Raw genomic sequence first — 22,882 nt, forward strand, 5'->3', positions numbered from 1 at the left:
TATCTATTACATTGTTGTATGTAATATATGACATCAATTACATTGTTGTAGGTGATAAAGGACGTCTATTACATTGTTGTATGGGATATATGACGTCTATTACATTGTTATATGTGACATATGACATACAGTATATGCATTTGATTGCTTTTCATAAAATTCAGGTTACTTTGGATAATGGCTGAGATGGCACTGTGGTGAAAACCACTCCAATATGAAACCTTTGAGGGTTAGGAGACACAATCTATGCCCTGATGGATGAGTAAAACCCTTTTGTGTTTGGACTTATGACACTCTGATGTCCTTACAGCGAGCTCCTGGGCACTGAGGAGCGATGGCACTTCCTGCTGGCCTTCAACGCTCTGCCGGCCTTGTTTCAGCTCCTCACCCTCCCTTTCCTGCCAGAGTCGCCCAAGTTCCTGCTCCTGGAGCAAGGAGACCAGCAGGCCTGCCAGAAAGGTGAGAGCAAACCTTTTCCCCACCTTGCAGGACTGTGTCATGTGACGTGTTATGGCTCTCAGCTGTGACCAGGCTGTGGGGAAAGAAGGACCACAGAAGGGAGCTGGAGGACATGTTGGAGGAAAAAGCTGCCCTCCAGAACGTCACCAGCCGCTCCGTGATGGAGCTCTTGCAGGATGGAAGCATACGCTGGCAGCTCATAACCATCGTGGTGACCTTCAGCTCGCTACAGCTCTGCGGCATCAACGCAGTGAGTCACCTGCTAAAACTTTCATTCAGTCATTATAATCATAATTTTTTTAATCAAAGTGTTCATTTTCAGTTCAGTTCAATTGTTATAATTGTTCAGTTGAAAATAAATAATTTCATCCAACACAGTTTTGGGATCATATGTAAAGAAATAATCGGTTTTGGGATATGCACTGTGTTGTCTGTATAATTGTAATAAATGCAGACAAGGCGTGTTGGCTGAGTTCTCAAAGGTTTACTCAAAGCGTGTTCATCACAACCTCCAGCTGCCCGCATGGCTACATACAACAACACTCAACAGGGCTACCGCGCATGCGCTTCACAACTGTAGCATGCTGGGTAGTGGAGTTCTTATATTCCCTAGCTCATAACGTCACATCTTCTCCCACCCCCGTCCCCATTGTGGACTCCTTCCGTTTCTTGGGCACCACCATCACCCAAGACCTCAAATGGGAGCCGACCATCAGCTCCCTCATCAAGAAGGCGCAGCAGAGGATGTACTTCCTGCGGCAGCTGAGGAAACTTAAGGTGCCGACCGAGATGCTGGTGCAGTTTTACTCAGCCATCATAGAGTCCATCCTGACCTCCTCCATCACAGTGTGGTTCCCCGGCGCCACAGTCCAGGATAAGCATAGACTGCAGCGCATCGTACATGCTGCTGAGAAGGTGATTGGCTGCAAGCTCCCATCCCTCCAGGACTTGTTCTCCTCCAGGACCAGGAGGCGTGTGGGTCGGATCACAGCTGACTCTTCTCACCCTGGACACACACTATTCTCCCCTCTCCCCTCTCCCCTCAGGCAGGAGACTACGCTCCATCCAGACCCACACCTCCCGCCACCTGAACAGTTTTTTCCCCTCGGCCATTAGGCACATGAACAATAACTCCTAACAATAGCTCCTTGAATTCCTTGAATTCCTTCTAAGTCTATAACAAGATCTGATAGCTCAGTTACAGCTCTTTTTATTACCAAATATGTGTTATATGTGTTTTATGTTGCACGATTGCACCAAGAAAAATTCCTAGTTTGTGAACCCGTTCTCAAACAATGGCAATAAAACTATTCTGATTCTGATTCTGATTCTGATTCTGATAAGGAAATAATGATTAGCTCAATAAACAGTTTTTTGGGGGGTTTTTTTAGCTTTAAATTTTCATTTCTTAGCATTCTAACCACATTTGCAAATAACTTTTCTCTTCATAGAATTTTTCTTTCAATAAATAAATAAAGTGCAAAAATGTCAAAGCATCATAACAAACATAGTCATGTCAACACTTTTTTTTTCTTCAAAGTTTCATGTTGCCTTTTTTTTTTAGCAATGTGCAATAACCAAGAGTCTTTAACAACTCTCAATCAGCATTTTAGGTGGCTGAACGTGTTTCTTAGACAGTCTCTCAACAGCTGGTGACGCAGACACTGCTGTCAGACCTTGGTCAGCAAGGTCAGGCTCAGTGTCAGCAAGTTCTGCAGGTCCAGCTGAGTCCTGTGGAGCCTTTTCCTGAGCTGCGTTGTTCCCTTCAGTCAACTGTACTTGAAGATCCATGTGGTTCCTTCTCAAAGACAGTCCACTTTCCATCTGGATCCTATACGAGCGTGGAGCAACTTCCTCTTCCACTTGTCCTTTTTGTCTCCAAGTGCCTGTAGAAATGTCTCTGAGACGCACAACGTCTCCCGGCCTCAGCATAGGCAGGTGTTTTTCCGTTCTATCATGCAGCCGTTTTTGCTTTGCTTTTTGTTCCTCCTTTGCGTGTCTGACTTTTTGTGCGTCTTTGGGTGTCAGCAAGTCTTCATTGACTGGTAGGTTGGAGCGAATGCGCCTACCCATCAGCATTTGGGCTGGTGAAGGTCCGTTTTGTAGAGGTGCACTCCGGTAGACTTTTCTGAAAGTCGTCTTTGTCCTGTGACTTTTTCAACAAGTTTTTTACTGTTTTTACTGAGCTTTCTGCCAAGCCGTTGGACTTCGGATAAGTTGGACTTGAAGTGGAGTGTTGAAACCCCCATTCCTTGGCAGAGGCAGCAAACTCACAGCTAGAAAACTGGGGACCATTGTCGGAAAACAGTTCGCATGGAACAGCATGTCTGGCAAAAACAGTCTTTAGATTACTGACAACTGCTTTGCTCGATGCTGACTGCAACGCTCCGATTTCAGGATAGTTTGAAAAGTACTCCGTGACTATCACGTAGCTCCTTCCATCAAAGTCAAATAGATCAGTTCCTACTTTGTAGTAAGGTCTTTGGGGCACTGGATGAGTCATCAGTGGCTCCACTTGTTGTTTTGGCCTGTAAGTTCGGCAAAGTCCACATGACGCTGTTGTCTGGCTAATATCCTAATTGATCCTCGGCCAGTACATTACTTCTCTAGACCTCCGTTTACCCTTGACTTCTCCGAGGTGGTCTTCGTGTATTTTTTCGAGCATCTGCTTGCGCAGTGAGGACGGAATAATAAAATGTGCTCCCTTTTAGCACTATGTCACCCACCACAGCTCTACAATTCCAATAGTCTTGTATTTTCAAGGGGCAATCATTTTTGTTGTCAGGCCATTCATTCTGTACTGTGCTCTTGAGTTCTTTCATAGTTTCATCTGCAATAGTCTCTCTCCGTATTTGTTCTGTTCTGTCGGCAGTCACAGGCAAAGACGTCACAACCATGTCTACATATGCCTGTATCTCTGTGCTATTCTCACTGTCTGCAAGTTCTCGCTTATCCACTCCCCTAGACAATGTGTCAGCTGTGTACATATATTTTCCCTGTGTGTATCATGTGCACGTCATATTTTTGCAGTCTAATTAGCATGCGCTGTATTCGTACCGGACAGTCATTTAACGGTTTGTTCATGATGGACACCAACAGTTTATGATCAGTTCCCACTTGAAACATCTGTCCATATACATATTGATGGAAACACTGACATGCATACAAACTCACTAAAAGTTCTTTCTCAATTTGAGCATACCTGGACTCGGCGCTTGTCAGGGCTCTGGATGCCTAGGCGACAGGTAGCCACTGCTCTTCATGGAGCTGCAGTAGCACTGCTCCCAGGCCGTATTGTGATGCATCTGCCGAGATCTTGGTGCTCTTCTCGGGGTCATAAAACTTTAACACGGGCTCCTGTGTAAGAGTCTCTTTCAGTTTACGAAAACATTGTTCTTGCTTGTGGGACCAGATCCATTCATTCTTTTGTTCAAGAAGACTCCTGAGAGGTGCTGACTGTGTTGACAGTTGTGGGACAAACTTGGCGAGACGGGGTGACCATCCCTAGGAAACGTCTGACCTCATCTTTGTTGGTTGGCCTATCCATGTTGTTGATTGCTGATTTTTTTCTCAGGTCTGGCTTCACCCCCTCTTCACTCACAACATCTCCCACAAAGGTAAGTGACTTCACTCCAAACTCACGTTTTTCTTTGTTAAGTTTTAGGTTCACCTCCCTCGTCTTGTCTAGCACTTGTCTCTGTCTTTCATTGTGTTCTTTTCGGGTTGAGCACCCTACTATGATATCATCCATCATTGTCTCAACTCCGGGTATGTGCTCAAAAATCATGTGAATGGTCTTATGATATACTTCAGGCGCTGACAAGATGCCGTATGGTAGACAAAGAAACCTGTACCTTCCCTCCGGGGTGTTAAATGTGCACAGTCTGTAACTCTCCTCGTCAAGCCTCAGCTGCCAGAAACCTGATGAAGCATCTAATTTCCTGAACCATTTTGCTCCAGCAAATTGTGCCAAGATTTCTTCCCTGGTTGGTAACTTAAAAGGCTCTCTTCTGATCGCTTTATTTAGGTCTCTTGGATCCAAGCATGTTCTCAGGGCAGCTGTTTTCTTTTGCACACTGACCAGCGAGCTGACCAATTCAGTTGGCTCATCAATTTTCTTAATGACTCTCAACTTTTCAATTCCCACTAGTTCATCTTTCAGTTTTTCCTGCAGAGCAAATGGGACTTTCCTGCACTGGTGCACAACGACACATTTTTATATACACATATTTTATGTAGTCCAGGTAGACATCCAAGTTCTTGGAAGCAGTCCTTGTTCTCTTCCATGAGTGAGTCCTGAGCATTTGCAGTTTCTTGAGATGTCACCACCAACACTCTTTTGACAAGATTGAGCTTTGTGCATGCACTAAGTCCCAGGATTGATTATACACTCATATCCACGATCAGTAGCTGTGCTCTTATCTGTCGACCTTTGTGTTTAAAAGTTGCAATGCATCCGCCTTTGACAGGAACTCGTTCTCCGGTATATCCACTTACTTTGGTTTTTACTGGATGGATTTTGCTCTTTACAGTCAGTGTTTTGTAATCTTCCAAAGATAGCAGGTTTACATGAGCACCTGTATCCAGCTTGAATGGTATTGTCGTCTGATTCACCGTAATTGGAACAACCCATTCTTCTTTTTTAATTGTGCATTCTTGCACCACTTTGAAAAAAACTCCTCATTATCATCTTTCTCAACTGTGTGAACTTTCTGTCTTGAAGGTGCTTTGCAACATTTAGCATAGTGATTACTCCTTCCACAGTTGTTACATGTTTTTCCATATGCAGGACAAGATTTTGGCTTGTGGCTGCCTCTTAGTTGCATTTTGGCATTTTTCAAACATCTATTTTCTGAATCTCCCTGACTTTTCAATGTACTCTTTAATACAAGAACTGTTGGCTCTCTCCCCAGCTCGCTCATCACCCAATACTTGCCAAACATTAAGGTCCGCTAAGGTAGCTCAGTCTTTTATGGAAGAATTTTCTGTTTCAGATGTCTGGCACATTTTTAATCCCTCTGGAAGACAATATTCCTTCTTTTCTGACGTCCACCACACTTTCACCCGCATTGACAACTTTCTCATGCTAAATACTACATGCAAATATGATGCAATTGTTATCTCTGATCATACTCCAATTTTAATGGATTTACTCTTTAAAAACCTGACAACCACACATGCGCCACAGAGTCTAAATATACGATTACAATTTAGGACATTGTGGATTTAGTTTCACGTCAAATATATTTTTGGGCTCTTTAACAAGACTTAGCCCGACTGTCGGCCTCTGTACTCTAGGAGGAGATGAAGGCACATATTAGGGGGGAGATAACTCAGAAGGAATAAATTGACTAGTTTGACACGAGGCATATCTCTCTCAGATAACGTGTACTCTACCTCTCAAAACCCAGACACTTTTAAGGAAATACTCGCTCTACAGGTAGAACTGGATGTCCTTACAACATACCGTGCTGTTGAACAAATACTCCGCCCAAGATCTCAGATTTATGAACAGGGCGACAAAGCTATTAAACTATTAGCCAGATATCAGCAAACCATTATATTCTGTGGATTAAATCCGATTTAAATATAGTTACAGATTTTTTTAGAATCGATAATGTGTTTAAGAATTTTTATGCGTCCCTCTACTTACTGCTCAATGTTCTACTCCTGAGTTTGATCATTTCTTTGGCAATCTGGACAGTCCCCTCGGTTGATCAGTCCGCTGTAGTGCAGTTAGAGAGACCAATTACTTATGCAAAATTGAATGTTGCAGAGTTATCACTACACAACAGTAAATCCTTGGGACCAGATGGCTATCCTCCGGAAATGTAAGATTATTTTTGCATAAGCCAGCCCCCCCTATTATTGGACATGTACAATGAATCGTTTGAATCTGGCCGCCTCCCGCAAACGTTTAACTAAGTTTGAATTTCTCTCCTCTTGTAAGAAGGCCAGGACTCTTTGTCGTGCACTTTGTATCGTCCTGTTAGTCTGTTAAATGTGGACTTTAAATTATCATCCAAACTGCTGGCGTTACGTCTGGATACTATGCTCCCTTCTATCATTAATGCGGATCAAAGCGGGTTAATTCGAAACAGGCACTCCTTTTCTAATCTTCGAGATCTTTTCAATATATTGTATGATGTGCCCGCTCTTAACACTGAAGAGGAAGTGATACAGTATCTCTGGATGATGAAAGGATTGAACCGAATCCTCCAAGTGGACTATTTGGCGTAGCGCTTCAGTCATCTACCCTTAACCACTCCTAAAGGAATCTTGTCACATTCACTACTTTGTTGGCTAGAAGAGTCAATGCGTTGAATTGGAAGGCAACAGCGCCTCCTTGCCCCTTCTGCTAGATACAAGATGTTCTTTATTTTCTCCAACAGGACAACATTAGGCTGACATTGAATGGTTGTTCTGCAAAGTCCAAAGAACTGTGGGGTGCTTTTCTGAAATATATAGGAGACACCGATCTTCAAATCAACCCCGATTGAAACACAATTGGAATGTGGGTGGTTGATGAGCCTTTTGTGTGCTTGTTTGTTGTTATATCTCTCTGGGGCCATTCAGGAATGCAGCTGTCTGTGGTTTTATGTTGCTAACGATCTCTGTTTTTTTATAATGTATTTAATTACTTGTATACTAATTATGACATTTTTTTGCTACTTGAGGGGAGCATTTGATGTATTTTCAACTATATGTAAATTTAAAATCCAAATGTTAAAACAAAACAAAAACATTTCTAAGGACACGATCTACTAAGATACCAAGCTACCCAGCTCTAAACATGTGTACAAAGTATAAAATAGTGTGTACAAAGTGTAAAATAGTGTGTACTCTTAGTGTGTAGAAAATATAAAATAATGTGTACTATTAGTGTGTACAAGTATAAAACAATGTGCACAAAGTATAAAAGCGTGTGTAGTATTGGCGTGTACAAAGTATAAAACACTGTACTCTTAGTGTGTATAAACTATAAGATAGTAGTGTGTACTCTAAAAATAGTGTGTATGGTAAAATTATAAAGTTATATTGCTGAATAGACAATATGTGTAATATTTTTATTAATGAGAGTACAAATATGTTTACACACACGTAGGACGGAAGATTTCCTGTCTGTCTTTGCAGCCATATTTTGTTTCTGCAAGTTCATCTTTACTCTCTATATAACATCTGATGTTAAGTCTGTCACTGAAATATAAATGTTTTGTTACTAATATTAATCCTCTTCAGCGATTGTTCCTCTGAATGAGTGAAGTATGCACTACTCATGAATATTCATAAATCTTGACTGCAGGTGTAGTTCTACTCCTGTGAAATGTTTGCGGGAATCCAACAACAACAATCAGCCTATTGATGATAATAATCAATAAAAGGAGTTTGCGTGTCCCAATGATCCTAGGAGCTATGTTGTCCGGGGGCTTCTATGCCCCCTGGTAAGGTCTCCCAGGACTTACAGTTCGTAGGTGAGGGACCAGACAAAGAGCAGCTCAAATATCTTTACGAAAAGAAACAAACAAGAACCCAGATTTCCCTGGCTCTTGAGCCTGGCCTGGAGGTGGGACTCCATGGTGAGCGCCTAGTAGCCGTGCCTGTCCCCATGGGGCCGGATTCACTAGAGGGAGCCCTGTAGAGTGCTACCTCAGGTGATTCCCTTGTTCCACTGGGGGACTTCAACGCTCACGTTGACAACGACAGTGAGACCTGGAGAGGTGTGATTGGGAGAAACAACCGCCTGGATCTGAACCCTAGTGGTGTTTTGTTATTGCACTTTTGTGCTTGCCACACATTGTCCATAATATAATCCATATGTGCACTTGGCACCAGGATACCCTAGGCCACAGTTCCATGATCGACTTTGTGGTTGTGTCATTGGATTTGCGGTTTCATTATTTGGACACTCGGGTGAAGAGAGGGGCTGAACTTTCAACCGATCACCACCAGGTGGTGAGTTGGCTCCGATGGTGGGGGAAGATGTCATTCAGACATGGCAGACCCATTGTGAGGGTCTGCTGGGAACATCTAGCAGGGTCTCCCATCAGAGACATGTTCAAATTCCCACCTCCGGAAGAACTTCAAACATGTCAAGAGGGAGGCGCTGGACAATGTTCGAATGGACAATGTTCCACGCCTCTATTGTCGAAGCAGCCGATCGGAGTTGTGGCTGCAAGATGGTTGGTGCTTGTCATGGCGGTAGTCCCAGAACCCGCTAGTGGGGACTCTGGAAGAAGCAGACAAGTACCGTCAGTTTAAGCGGCTTGCGGCTTTGGCGGACGCAGAGGCAAAAACTCGGACATGGGAAGAGTTCAAGGAAGCCATAAAAAATGACTTCCGGACAGTTTCGAAGCAGTTCTGGACCACCACCAAGCCGTGCACTGTCAATACAGTATATGGTGGGGATGGTGTGCTGCTTAGCTCGACTCAGGATGTTGTTGATCAGTGGAATGAATACTTCGAAGACCTCCTCAATCCCACCTACACGTCTTCTTATAAGGAAGCAGTGCTTGGGGACTCTCCCATTTCTGGGGCTGAGGTATTAAAAAAAGCTCCTCGGTGGCAGAGCCCCAGGGGTGGATGAGATCCACGCGGAATTCCTGCAGGCTCTGGAATCTGTGGGGATGAGTTGGTTGATGAGATTCTGCAGCATTGTGTGGACATAGGGGGTGGTGCCACTGAATTGGCAGACCGGGGTGGTGGTTCTTCTCTTTAGAGAGGGGAACAGGAAGGTGTGTTCTAACTATTGTGGGATCACACTCCTCAGCCTGTCCGGAAAGATCTACCTTGGACTTAGGCTAAGCAGTGTGTTTTTTTCCTGGTCGTGAAACTGTGGACCAATGCTATACTCTCGGCAGGATCATTAAGGGTGCATGGGAGTTTGCCCAACCAGTCTACATGTGCTTTGTGGACTTGGAGAAGGCATTCGACCGTGTACCTCGGGAAGTCCTGTGGGGAGTGCTCAGAGACGGTGGGGTACCGCACCGCCTGATTGTGGCGGCCCGCTCCCTGTATGATCGTGTCAGAGCTTGGTCCGCATTGCCGGCAGTAAATCTGACTTGTTTCCAGTGAGGTTTGCCCTTTGTCACCGATTCTGTTCATAACGTTTATGGATGTACTTTCTAGGCACAGTCAGGGCGTTGAGGGGATTCGGTTTGGTGGCTGCAGAATTAGGTAACTGCTTTTTGCAGATGAGGTGGTCCTTCTGGCTTAATCCGGCCAGGATCTTCAGCTCTCACTGGATCGGTGAAGCAACTGGGATGAGAATCAGCACCTTCAAGTCCGAGTCCATAGTTCTCACCCGGAAAAGGGTGGAGTGCCATCCCCGTTGGAGAGGAGACCCTGCCCCAAGGGGAGGAGTTCAAGTACCTCGGAGTCTGGTTCACGAGTGAGGGAAGAGTGGATTGTGAGATCGTCAGGCGGATTGGTGCGGCGTCTTCAGTAATGCGGACGCTGTATCGATCCGTTGTGGTGAAGAAGGAATTGAGCCGGAAGGCAAAGCTTTCAATTTACCGGTTGATCTACGTTCCCATCCTCACCTATGGTCATGAGCTTTGAATTATGACCGAAAGGACAAGATCAGGGGTACAAGCGGCCAAAATAAGTTTCCTCCGTCGGGTGATGGGGCTCTCCCTTAGAGATAGGGTGAGAAGATCTGTCATCCGGGAGGAGCTCAGAGTAAAGCCGCTGCTCCTCCACATGGAGAGGAGCCAGATGAGGTGGTTCGGGCATCTAAAGTACCAATGATTGTCACACCAATGATTGTCACACACACACTAGGTGTGGTGAAATTTGTCCTCTGCATTTGACCCATCCCCTTGTTCACCCCCTGGGAGGTGAGGGGAGCAGTGGGCAGCAGCGGTGGCTCGGCCCCCCAAATTATTTTTGGTGATTTAATGTTATGTTTGGACTAAAGGGGAGGTGACGGCAAACAGACACCAGAGGGCAGTAAGGTTCACTAATTTATTATATATATAATAAATATATATATATAATAATAATAATAATAACAATACAACTAAACTATAGAATGGAGTGTGTGACCAAAATACAAGAGTGTGTGAAGTAATACTATGTGTGTAATTTAACTGAAGTGTGTATTACCAAAGTGTTGAATGAGATACGAGGAAGTCCAGGGGGCAGGCAGGTGATCCGGGCGAGAGAGAAGCGTCAGAGAAAAACGTGTCCAAGCGGGAGGTCGAGAATCCAAAAGGAGGTCCGGGGGAGCAAGGGGAACAACAAGGGATCACAGGGGAACACGGGAAGCGCTGCGGGAAGACAACAGGAATATCAGACACAACGGAAACACGGAAGTCGCAGGGGATCGCGGGACGGAAGCCAGACACTGGATGCTTACACAGGTACGGAAGACTATACTCCGGCGCCGCCTGGCAGGTTGTGCGAGCTTATGAAGGCAGGTCCTTCATTACGGGCAGGTGTGCTGATAGCCGGTGATCGATTGCAGCTGGCGGCTGCCGCGGGGCGGAGACGCACACGGCGCGCTCCTGGATATGCGCGCCCGTGGGTGTGTCCCGAGGTGCGCTCACTGAAGCGCACAGACGGATGAGAGGCGTTGGCAGGAGTCTGAGCCGTAACAGTACTCCCTCCTTATGGACAGCTTCCAGATGTCCTACCGGTCGTACCACAAACAAAAACACAGGAATAAAAGTCAAGGGAGGGCTGAGGGGTGAACTGGTGGTGGGTCACCGGCCCAAATGTCCCCGAATCCACCGGGGACGAGTCTGGTGGCGGCGGCGAGTAGAATGCCGCTGAGGCCAGCGAGGCGGGCGACCAAGGAACGGACACCATCTTGGGCGTCGGGAAGGCGGACGCGAGTGGCGCCATGGTGCGTCTCACCGGAAACAAGAAGGAGACGTCTGAGGCGAAGAAGATGACGTCTGAGGCGTGGAAGCAGCGGACGTCATCGGCATGGAAGCAGCGGACGTCCTCGGCGTGGAAGCAGCGGATGTCCTCGGCGTGGAAGCAGCGGACGTCCTCGGCGTGGAAGCAGCAAATGTCCTCGGCGTGGAAGCAGCGGACGTCCTCGGCGTGGAAGCAGCGGACATCATCAAAGCCGGAGACGAGGAGGGCAGCTGAGGAGATGGCCGAGGTGCTGAAACCAGAGCTACAGGCTGAGGTGCGGAGGTCGGCGCTGCCGGCCGAGGTGCTGAGGTTGGCGCTGCCGGCCGAGGTGCAGAAGTCGGCGCAGCCTGCTGAGGGGCAGAAGTCGGCGCTGCCGGCCGAGGGGCAGAAGTCGGCGCTGCCGGCCGAGGGGCAGAAGTCGGCGCTGCTGGCCGAGGGGAAGAGGTCGGCCCTGCTGGCCGAGGGGCGAAGGTCGGGGTCAGCCTGGGAGCTGGTGGAGAAGAGGGGTCTATCCGGGGACTGGTGCTAGCTCGGGGGCTAGCCGAGGGACTGGTGCTAGCTCAGGGGCTAGCCGAGGGACTGGTGGATGCGGCTGGGAAAAGCGAGAGACCGGAGGAATTTGTCTGGCAGGGTTGTAGCCTGTCTGGGTGCGGCTGCGCCACCCTATCAGCACAGCCAACAGTACTATCTCCCCCCCTCCGAAAGCGGATGCCAGACGATTCTAGCTGGCTGAAGAACAGTCACTAAGGGTGGGAGAAGGGTGTCCAGGCGGCGGGTAAATTCTTCCTTGCTGATATCGCTGCTAAACATGCCTTTCCATGACATTTCAGCAGGACACGACAACTCCTCAGGTGTGAAGCGAAAAAAAGAAAAAGCCATGGTGAATGGGGCAAAACGGAGAAGAAAAAAAAAATCAGTGAGGGCGGGGCTAAAGTCACTGGGGGCGGGGCTAAGGAACTGTGCCGTCAGGTCCCTAATCAATTGGCCGGAGTATACTGTTGTGTTTGGACTAAAGGGGAGGTGACGGCAAACAGACACCAGAGGGCAGTAAGGTTCACTAATTAATTATATATATAATAAATATATATATATAATAATAATAATATTAATAACAATACAACTAAACTATAGAATGGAATGTGTGACCAAAATACAAAAGTGTGTGAAGTAATACTATGTGTGTAATTTAACTGAAGTGTGTATTACCAAAGTGTTGAATGAGATACGAGGAAGTCCAGGGGGCAGGCAGGTGATCCGGGCGAGAGAGAAGCGTCAGAGAAGAACGTGTCCAAGCGGGAAGTCGAGAATCCAAAAGGCAGTCCTGGGGAGCAAGGGGAACAACAAGGGATCACAGGGGAACACGGGAAGCTCTGCGGTAAGACAACAGGAATATCAGACACAACGGAAACACGGAAGTCGCAGGGGATCGCGGGATGGAAGCCAGACACTGGATGCTTACACAGGTACGGAAGACTATACTCCGGCGCCGCCTGGCAGGTTGTGCGAGCTTATGAAGGCAGGTCCTTCATTACGGGCAGGTGTGCTGATAGCCGGTGATCGATTGCAGCTGGCGGCTGCCGCGGGGCGGAGACGCGCACGGCGCGCTCCTGGATGTGCGCGCCCGTGGGTGTGTCCCGAGGTGCGCTCACTGGAGCGCACAGACGGATGAGAGGCGTTGGCAGGAGTCTGAGCCGTAACATTTAACCCCCAATTCCAACCCTTGATGCTGAGTGCCAAGCAGGGAGGTAATGGGTTCCATTTTTATAGTCTTTGGTATGACTCGGCCGGGGTTTGAACTCACAACCTACCCATCTCAGGGCGGACACTCTAACCACTAGGCCACTGAGTAGGTGGTCAGGATGCCACCTGGACACCTCCCTGGTGGGGTGTTTAGGGCACATCCAATCAGTAGGAGGACACGGGGAAGACCCAGGACGTGTTGCTGGCCTGGGAACGCCTCTGGATCCCCAGGGAGGAGCTGGACGAAGTGGCTGGGTAGTGCTTCCCCCGCGACCTGACCTCGGATAAGTGGAAGAAGATGGATGGATGGATGATAATGATAGTAATAATATAGTAATAACATTAATAACATTAATAATAATGATGATAATAAAATAATAATAATGATTAATTGTCATAAACTTTGATTGCAGGTGTACTTCTACTCCGATGAGGTGTTTGCAGCAGCAGGAATCCAACAACAACAGTTAGCCTACGCTGCTTTGGGAACCGGGCTGTGTGAGATGATGGCCTCCTTGGCGTGCGTAGGTGTCCCCTCAAAATATTATTTTTCATATATTTGATGTGTTACATCACTATAGCGCCACATTGTGGTGCCTTCGTCCTCTGCTTGATGCTACAGTTTGTGATTATCGAGAGTGCCGGGAAGAAAGTCCTCCTCTCCAGAGGATGTCTGGCCATGGCTGCTGCACTCGCCCTCCTCACTGTCACTCTTCATCTCCAGGTGATGATGCCTGGGACGTATGACGCAATCACAGAATCCAACTCACACTTTGTTTTTGTTGCCTAGCAACACATCTACTGGATGTCCTACTGCAGCATGGTCCTCATTTTTACCTTCATTGCCCTTTTTTCCACTGGACCAGGTAGGTGGGCATCCAAAAAACCAAAACATCTCATGATCACCTCAACTTCTATGTCGGCCATGTTGGTGGCATACGTTGTTGTTTATAGCAAAGCATTTTTGTACACCATGTTGGCCATGTTGGTGGCTTCTGGAGGAGCGCATTTTTTACAGCGTCATGTCAGTGGCATACGTTGTTGCAGCAGAATTGGCCATGTTTGTAGAGTGTGCAGCAACAGGACCATCAATAATGTAATCAGGTTTGTTTTTTGTGTCTGGCATGGATGAATTATATCTGCAAGATATTAATATGGTCTATCTATTTTTATGTTTTTTTACCTTCAGGAGGAACAACCGCTCCTCTTCCGGGTGTAATTTTCACTCAGGCGTATAAATCGTCCGCATACTTGGTGGCCTGCACCATCAACTGGACGGGCATGTTCACTGTGGGGATGGTTTTTCCCATCTTAGTGGTTAGTATGCAAACATTATGTTTTTTAGTGGTTAGTTTGCAAACATTCATGTTTTTACATCTTAGTGGTTAGTTTGCAAACATTTATGTTTTTACCCCTCAGTGGTTAGTATGCAAAAATGTATGTTTTTCATCTTAGTGGTTAGTATGTAAACATTCATATTTTACATCTTAGTGGTTAGTATGGCGAAGTTGGTAGAGTGGCCGTGCCAGCAATCGGAGGGTTGCTGGTTACTGGGGTTCAATCCCCACCTTCTACCATCCTAGTCACGTCCGTTGTGTCTTTGGGCAAGACACTTCACCCTTGCTCCTGATGGCTGCTGGTTAGCGCCTTGCATGGCAGCTCCCACCATCAGTGTGTGAATGTGTGTGTGAATGAATGAATGTGGAAATACTGTCAAAGCGCTTTGAGTACCTTGAAGGTAGAAAAGCGCTATACAAGTATAACCCATTTATCATTTATTTATGCAAACATTTATGTTTTTACATCTTAGTGGTTTGTATGCAAATAATAATGTTTTCCATCTTAGTGGTTAGTGTGTAAACATTTATGTTTTACATCTAAGTGGTTAGTATGCAAATATTATTGTTTTCCATCTTAGTGGTTAGTATGTAAACATGAATGTTTTCTATCTTAGTGGTTAGTATGCAAACATTTATGTTTTACATCTTAGTGGTTAGTATGTAAACATTAATATTTTACATCTTAGTGATTAGTATGCAAACATTTATGTTTTACATCTTAGTGGTTAATATGCAAACATTTATGTTTTACATCTTAGTGGTTAGTATGCAAACATTTATGTTTTCCATCTTAGTGGTTAGTATGTAAACATTAATATTTCCCATTTTAGTGGTTAGTATGCAAACATTTATGTTTTACATCTTAGTGGTTAGTATGTAAACATTAATATTTTACATCTTAGTGATTAGTATGCAAACATTTATGTTTTACACCTCAGTGGTTAGTATGCAAACATTTTTGTTTTACATCTTCTTGGTTAGTATGTAAACATTTATGTTTTCCATCCTAGTGGTTAGTATGCAAACATTTATGTTTTACATCTTAGTGATGAGTATGCAAACATTTATGTTTTACATCTTAGTGATGAGTATGCAAACATTTATGTTTTACATCTTATAAATAATAATAAATGGGTTATACTTGTATAGCGCTTTTCTACCTTCAAGGTACTCACAGCGCTTTGACAGTATTTCCACATTCACCCATTCACACACACATTCACACACTGATGGCGGGAGCTGCCATGCAAGGCGCTAACCAGCAGCCATCAGGAGCAAGGGTGAAGTGTCTTGCCCAAGGACACAACGGACGTGACTAGGATGGTAGAAGGTGGGGATTGAACCCCAGTAACCAGCAACACTCCGATTGCTGACACAGCCACTCAACCAACTTCGCCACGCCCTCTTAGTGGTTAGTTGGCTCTGTGATGAGGTGGCGACTTGTCCAGGGTGTACCCCGCCTTCCGCCCAAATGCAGCTGAGCTAGGCTCCAGCATCCCCTGCGACTCCAAAAGGGACAAGCGGTAGAAAATGGGTGGATGGATGGATCTTAGTGGTTAGTATGTAAACATTAATGTTTTCCATCTTAGTGGTTAGACTGCAAACATTTATATTTTCCATCTTAGTTAAGTTAAAGTTAAAGTTAAAGTTAAAGTTAAAGTTAAAGTTAAAGGCCTACTGAAACCCACTACTACCGACCACGCAGTCTGATAGTTTATATATCAATGATGAAATCTTAACATTGAAACACGTGCCAATACGGCCGGGTTAACTTATAAAGTGCAATTTTAAAATTCCCGCCACACTTCCGGTTGAAAATCTCCTTTGGATATGATTTATGCGCGTGACGTCATAAAATGCACAGAAGTGTTTGGGCCCTATTGGACACAATACACAAAGCTGTTTTCTTCGACAAAATTCCACAGTATTCTGGACATCTGTGTTGGTGAATCTTTTGCAATTTGTTTAATGAACAATGGAGGCTGCAAAGAAGAACGTTGTAGGTGGGATCGATCGGTGTCTTAGCGGCTAAGTACAATACACACAGCAGCACAACAAGGACTACTTACCCTGATAGAAGACGCCTAGCTGATGCTTGCCGCCAAACCCACGGATGAAGTCCTTCGTCGCGCCGTTGATCACTGGAACGCAGGTGAGCACGGCTGTTGATGGGAAGATGAGGGCTGGCTTGTGTAGGTGGAGCGCTAATGTTTTATCATAGTTCTGTGAGGTCCGGCTGCTAAGTTGCTAAATTAGCCTTAGCGTCGTTAGCAACAGCATTGTTAAGCCTTACCAGGCTGAGAATTTTTAACCGTGTAGTTACATGTACATGGTTTAATAGTATTTTTGCTCTTCTATCTATCCTTCCAGTCAGGGGTTTATTTATTTTGTTTCTATCTTCATTTGAGAACGATGCTATCGCGCTAGCTCAGTAGCTAAGTGTGTCACCGATGTATTGTCTTGGAGATAAAAGTCACTTTAAATGTCCATTTCGCGTGCTCGACTCTCATTTTCAAGAGGATATAGTATCCGAGGTGGTTTAAAATACAAATCTGTGATACACAATAGAAAAAGGAGAGAGTACATAGTTCTGTGAGTTCCGGTTGCTAAGTTGCTAAATTAGCCTTAGTGTCGTTAGCAACAGCATTGTTAAGCTGAGAATTTTTAACCGTGTAGTTACATGTACATGGTTTAATAGTATATTTGCTCTTCTGTCTATCCTTCCAGTCAGGGGTTTATTTATTTTGTTTCTATCTTCATTTGAGAACGATGCTAGCATGTTAGCTCAGTAGCTAAGTGTGTCACCGATGTATTGTCTTGGAGAAAAAAGTCACTTTAAATGTCCATTTCGCGTGCTCGACTCTCATTTTCAAGAGGATATAGTATCTGAGGTGGTTTAAAATACAAATCTGTGATCTACAATAGAAAAAGGAGAGTGTGGAATCCAATGAGCCAGCTTGTACCTAAGTTACGGTCAGAGCGAAAAAAGATACGTCCATCACTGCCTCTCAAGTCCTTCACTGTAACGTTCCTCATCTACGAATCTTTCATCCTCGCTCAAATTAATGGGGTAATCGTCTTTTTCTCGGTCCGAATCTCTCTCGCTCCATTGTAAACAATGGGGAATTGTGAGGAATACTAGCTCCTGTGACGTCACGCTACTTCCGGTACAGGCAAGGCTTTTTTTTATCAGCGAGCAAAAGTTGCGAACTTTATCGTCGATTTTCTCTACTAAATCCTTTCAGCAAAAATATGGCAATATCGCGAAATGATCAAGTATGACACATAGAATGGATCTGCTATTCCCGTTTAAATAAAAAAAAATCATTTCAGTAGGCCTTTAAAGGTAAAGTACCAATGATTGTCACACACACACTAGGTGTGATGAAATTTGTCCTCTGCATTTGACCCATCCCCTTGATCACCCCCTGGGAGGTGAGGGGAGCAGTGGGCAGCAGCGGTGCCGCCAGGGAATCATTTTGGTGATTTAACCCCCATTTCCAACCCTTAATGCTGAGTGCCCAGCAGGGAGGTAATGGGTCCCATTTTCATAGTCTTTGGTATGACTCGGCCGGGGTTTGAACTCACAACCTACCGATCTCAGGGCGGACACTCTAACCCAGGGGTGCTCATTACGTCGATCGCGAGCTACCGGTCAATCACGGAGGGTGTGTCAGTCGATCGCCAGCCAGGCATTAAAAAAATAGTCCTAAAAATGAGAGATCATAAATCTTCACTATGACGTCACTTTCGTCACTTGATTGACATTCACGGCACCCGAGGGTCTTCTGAGATGACGCTGGCTGCTGCCAGCTCATTATTAAGAAAAAATTACCGACAGGATGACGGCGAAAAAACACTTTTTATTTCAACAGACTCTGGCGCTTCACGCCAAATTTCTTCCCTCTACAAAAACTTTCCCTCCCCATTTACTTCCATGGTCATGTTTCCTCTTACGTCATTGACAGCGATCGATAGCACTTCGGCTTTGACTGCCCGTCGCTGGAAGGATACTTCGTCTTTGACAGCTGCTGGAATCTGAAGAAATCGATTATTGTTTTTTTTTTGTACAGGCGCGAAACAGTACAGTTGCATGCAGGTTAAGGACCCCCGGCAACTTTGTGATTTTATTGGAAACAGCCCCGGAAGTAAATGGGGGAGGGAAGGTTTTTGTAGAGGGAAGAAATTTGGCGTGACAGCGCCGTACCTGTCGTCAAAACTCCAAAGACCGACTGCACAGTTCCTGCCTTCACAATAAAAGCTCTGCTTCATCCTGCCTGCGCTAAGAGTCTCAGAAAGCTGGCGTGCACAAGCTAGCAAGCTACGGAGTTTGCCGCCAATGTATTTCTTGTAAAGTGTGCACGGTATACAAAGGAGTACGGAAGCTGGACAAATAAGATGCCAAAAACCAACCGCTTTCATGTGGTATTGGACAGAAAGGATGACTTTTTTTCTCCTCCATTTGAAAATGCGGACGTTATCAGCACCACTGTCTAATTCCTATCAAAGCAAGTCATCAGAATGAGGTAATACACCAACTTATATTCCTGTCTTCATGAAAGAAAGGAATCTATATGTGTTAAACATGCTTGCATTATCTTTAAACACCTTTAACTTGTTAACAATATTAACTATGTGTGTTAAACATGCTTGTATTATCTTTAAACACCTTTAACTTGTTAACAATATTAACTATATGTATTAAACATGCTTGCATTATCTTTAAACACCTTTAACTTGTTAACAATATTAACTATATGTATTAAACATTCTTGTATTATCATTATACACCTTTAATTTATTAACAATATTAACTATTTGTGTTAAACATGCTTGCATTATCATTAAACACCTTTAACTTGTTAACAAAAACATATATTTCATAAATAAGTAAATATAAATTATATATATGAATAAGGTAGATCCCCGCGACTTGATCAATTGAAAAGTAGCTCGCCTGCAGAAAAAGTGTGAGCACCCCTGCTCTAACCACTAGGCCACTGAGTAGGTTAGTGTAGTAGTGGTTAGTATGCAAACATTTATGTTTTACATCTTACTGGTTAGTATGTAAATATTCATGTTTTCCATCTTAGTTGTTAGTGTGCAAACATTTATGTTTTCTATCTTAGTGGTTAGTCCAGCCATCCATTTTCTACCGCTTGTCCCGTTCGGGGTCGCGGGGGTGCTGGAGCCTATCTCAGCTGCATTCGGGCGGAAGGCGGCGTACACCCTGGACAAGTCGCCACCTCATCGCAGCTTAGTGGTTAGTGTGCAAACATTTATGTTTTCCATCTTAGTGGTTAGTATGCAAACATTTATGTTTTACTTCTTAGTGGTTAGTATGCAAACATTTGTGTTTTACATCTTAGTGGTTAGTATGCAAACATAAATATTTTACATCTTAGTGGTTAGTATGCAGACATTAATGTTTTCCATCTTTGTGGTTAGTATGCAAACATTAATGTTTTCCATCTTAGTGGTTAGTATGCAAACATTTATATTTTCCATCTTTGTGGTTAGTATGCAAACATTTATGTTTTTCATCTTTGTGGTTAGTATGCAAACATGTTTTCCATCTTAGTGATTATAACCACTAAGATGGAAAACATAAATGTTTGCATACTATAGTATGCAAACATTTATGTTTTCCATCTTAGCGGTTGGTATGCATACTGTATATTTTCCATCTTAGCAGTTAATATGCAAACAATAATGATGAACATCATGAAACATGACTAGCTGCTTCTCTTGCAGGAGAATCTGGGCTCCCTATGCTTTATCCTGTTCCTGTTGATGTGTTTGTGTTGCGGTCTGTACGTGCTCTTCCATGTCCCAGAGGTGAACAACAAGACGCCTCTGGAGATCGCCACAGACTTCCAGCGGCTGCACAACAAGTCCCCTTTAAGTCCCCTGATGTCGCCAAAACACAGCAGACCAAATTTTAGATTTATAAAAATAAAAATAAGATAAAAATGTTGTTTTTTTCTAAATTAAAGCGAAAGACTACTAACTTTTGGAACCACCCTAAACAGATTGTCCCTGCGCATATGCAGTGGAAAGTCCAGGTTGTCAATGAGAACCAAAGTAGATTTAACACAAGAGTTTTATTTTACTCATAATCAAATGGTACAATGGTTGGGTTGAGTTGTCGAGCACACAGAAAGTTTTCCCCCGGGCGCGCCCGACAGCATGGAATAATGGCTACCAAAACACTCTCTTCGTTTGACTTTATCCCTTTCTTATCTCTCTTGTTAGTGCGTCAATGTCTTTTTGTTTTCCCTATCTGTTCCATAACAACTCGAATCCTTTAGACAGTCAACACATTCTGTAGACAGGTTGGCATGACTTAAAATTCACTTTTGTACCACAGAATAGAAGAGAAATCAAAATGAGCATACATTCTTGACAGACATGAAATATAGGTCAAAGGTCAGAAATTCTACTACACATACGCACACACTTTGGGCCTGATCGACTCAAGGCTTGTGTGAATTAATTATAATGATAATAATAATAAATCTGAACCCGAGTGGTTTTTTGTCATTGGACTTTTGTGCTCATCACAGATTGTCCATAACGAACACCATGTTCAAACATAATGTTGTCCATATGTGCACTTGGCACCAGGACACCCTAGGCCGCAGTTCCATGATCGACTTTGTAGTTGTGTCATCGGGTTTGCGGTCTCATGTTTTGGACACTCGGGTGAAGAGAGGGGCGGAGCTTTCTACTGATCCCCACCTGGTGGTGAGTTGGCTGCGATGGTGGGGGAGGATGCCGGACAGACCTGGCAGGCCCAAACGCATTGTGAGGGTCTGCTGGGAACGCCTAGAAGAGTCTCTTGTCAGAGAGAGTTTCAATTCCCGCCTCCAGAATAACTTTGAACATGTCACAAGGGAGGTGCTGGACATTGAGTCCAAGTGGACAATGTTCCTTACCTCTATTGTCGAGGCGGCCAATTGCAGCTGTGGCCGCAAGGTGGTTGGTGCCTGTCGTGGCGGTAATCCTAGAACCCGCTGGTGGACACCAGTGGTGAGGGATGCCGTCAAGCTGAAGTAAGAGTCCTATCGGGTTCTTTTGGCTCATAAGACTCTGGAGGCAGTAGACAGGTACCGACAGGCCAAGCGCTGTGCAGCTTCAGCGGTCGCGGAGGCAAAAACTCGGACATGGGAGGAGTTCGGGGAAGCCATGGAAAACGACTTCCAGCCAGCTTCGAAGCGATTCTGGAACGAACACCATCCGCCGCCTCAGGAAAGGGAAGCAGTGCAATGTCAACACCGTGTGGGGATGGTGTTCTGCTGACCTCGACTGCAGATGTTGTGGATCGGTGGAGGGAATACTTCGAAGACCTCCTTAATCCTACCAACACGTCATCCTATGAGGAAGCAGTGCCTGGGGAATCTGTGGTGGCCTCTCCTATTTCTGGGGCTGAGGTTGCCGAGGTAATTAAAAAGCTCCTTGGTGGCAAGGCCCCGGGGGTGGATGAGATCCGCCCAGAGTTCCTTAAGGCTCTGGATGCAGTGGGGCTGTCTTGCTTGACAAGACTCTGCAACATCGCGTGTACATCGAGGGCGGTACCTCTGGATTGGCAGACCGGGGTGGTGGTTCCTCTCTTTAAGAAGGGGAACCGGAAGGTGTGTTCCAACTATCGTGGGATCACACTCCTAAGCCTTCCAGGTAAGGTCTATTCAGGTGTAGTGGAGAGAAGGCTACGCCGGATAGTCGAACCTCGGATTCAGGTGGAACAGTGTAGTTTTCATCCTGGTCGTGGAACTGTGGACCAGCTCTATACTCTCGGCAGGGTCCTTGAGGGTGCATGGGAGTTGGCCCAGCCAGTCTACATGTGCTTTGTGGACTTGGAGAAGGCATTCGACCGTGTACCCTGGGAAGTCCTGTGGGGAGTGCTCGAGAGAATGGGGTAACAGACTGTCTGATTGTGGTGGTACGCTCCCTGTATGATCAGTGTCAGAGCTTGGTCCGCATTGCCGGCAGTAAGTCGGACCCGTTTCCAGTGAGGGTTGGACTCCGCCAAGGCTGCCCTTTCTTACCGATTCTGTTCATAACTTTTATGGACAGAATTTCTAGGCGCAGTCAGGGCATTGAGGGTATCTTGTTTGGTGGCTGCAGGATTAGGTCTTTGCTTTTTGCAGATGATGTGGTCCTGATGGCTTCATCTGGCCAAGATCTTCAGCTCTCACTGGATCGGTTCGACTGGGATGGGAATCAGCACCTCCAAGTCCGAGTCCATGGTTCTCGCCCGGAAAAGGGTGGAGATCTTGCCCCAAGTGGAGGAGTTTAAGTACCTCAGAGTCTTGTTCACGAGTGATGGGAACACCATCAAACATACATAGCTCATGATCGTGAGGTCGACAGGCGGATCGGTGCGGCGTCTTCAGTAATGCGGACGCTGTATCGATCCGTTGTGGTGAAGAAGGAGCTGAGCCGGAAGGCTATGCTCTCAATTTACTGGTCGATCTACG

General features: G+C 45.3%; 1 protein-coding gene across 1 annotated transcript in view; it reads left to right on the forward strand.

Moving 5' to 3' along the window:
• Nucleotides 1-20,372, forward strand: part of slc2a11l (solute carrier family 2 member 11, like) — a 35,305-nt gene extending 14,933 nt beyond the window's left edge. The window contains 7 exon segments of the mRNA XM_062057488.1: nt 311-459; nt 522-709; nt 13,476-13,586; nt 13,685-13,786; nt 13,853-13,928; nt 14,252-14,379; nt 20,157-20,372. Of these exon segments, the coding sequence (XP_061913472.1) occupies nt 311-459; nt 522-709; nt 13,476-13,586; nt 13,685-13,786; nt 13,853-13,928; nt 14,252-14,379; nt 20,157-20,372 (970 nt within the window).
• The last annotated feature ends 2,510 nt before the right edge of the window (nt 20,373-22,882 follow it).

This window comes from Entelurus aequoreus, linkage group LG08 (assembly GCF_033978785.1).
Source record: "Entelurus aequoreus isolate RoL-2023_Sb linkage group LG08, RoL_Eaeq_v1.1, whole genome shotgun sequence".
Lineage (NCBI taxonomy): Eukaryota > Metazoa > Chordata > Actinopteri > Syngnathiformes > Syngnathidae > Entelurus > Entelurus aequoreus.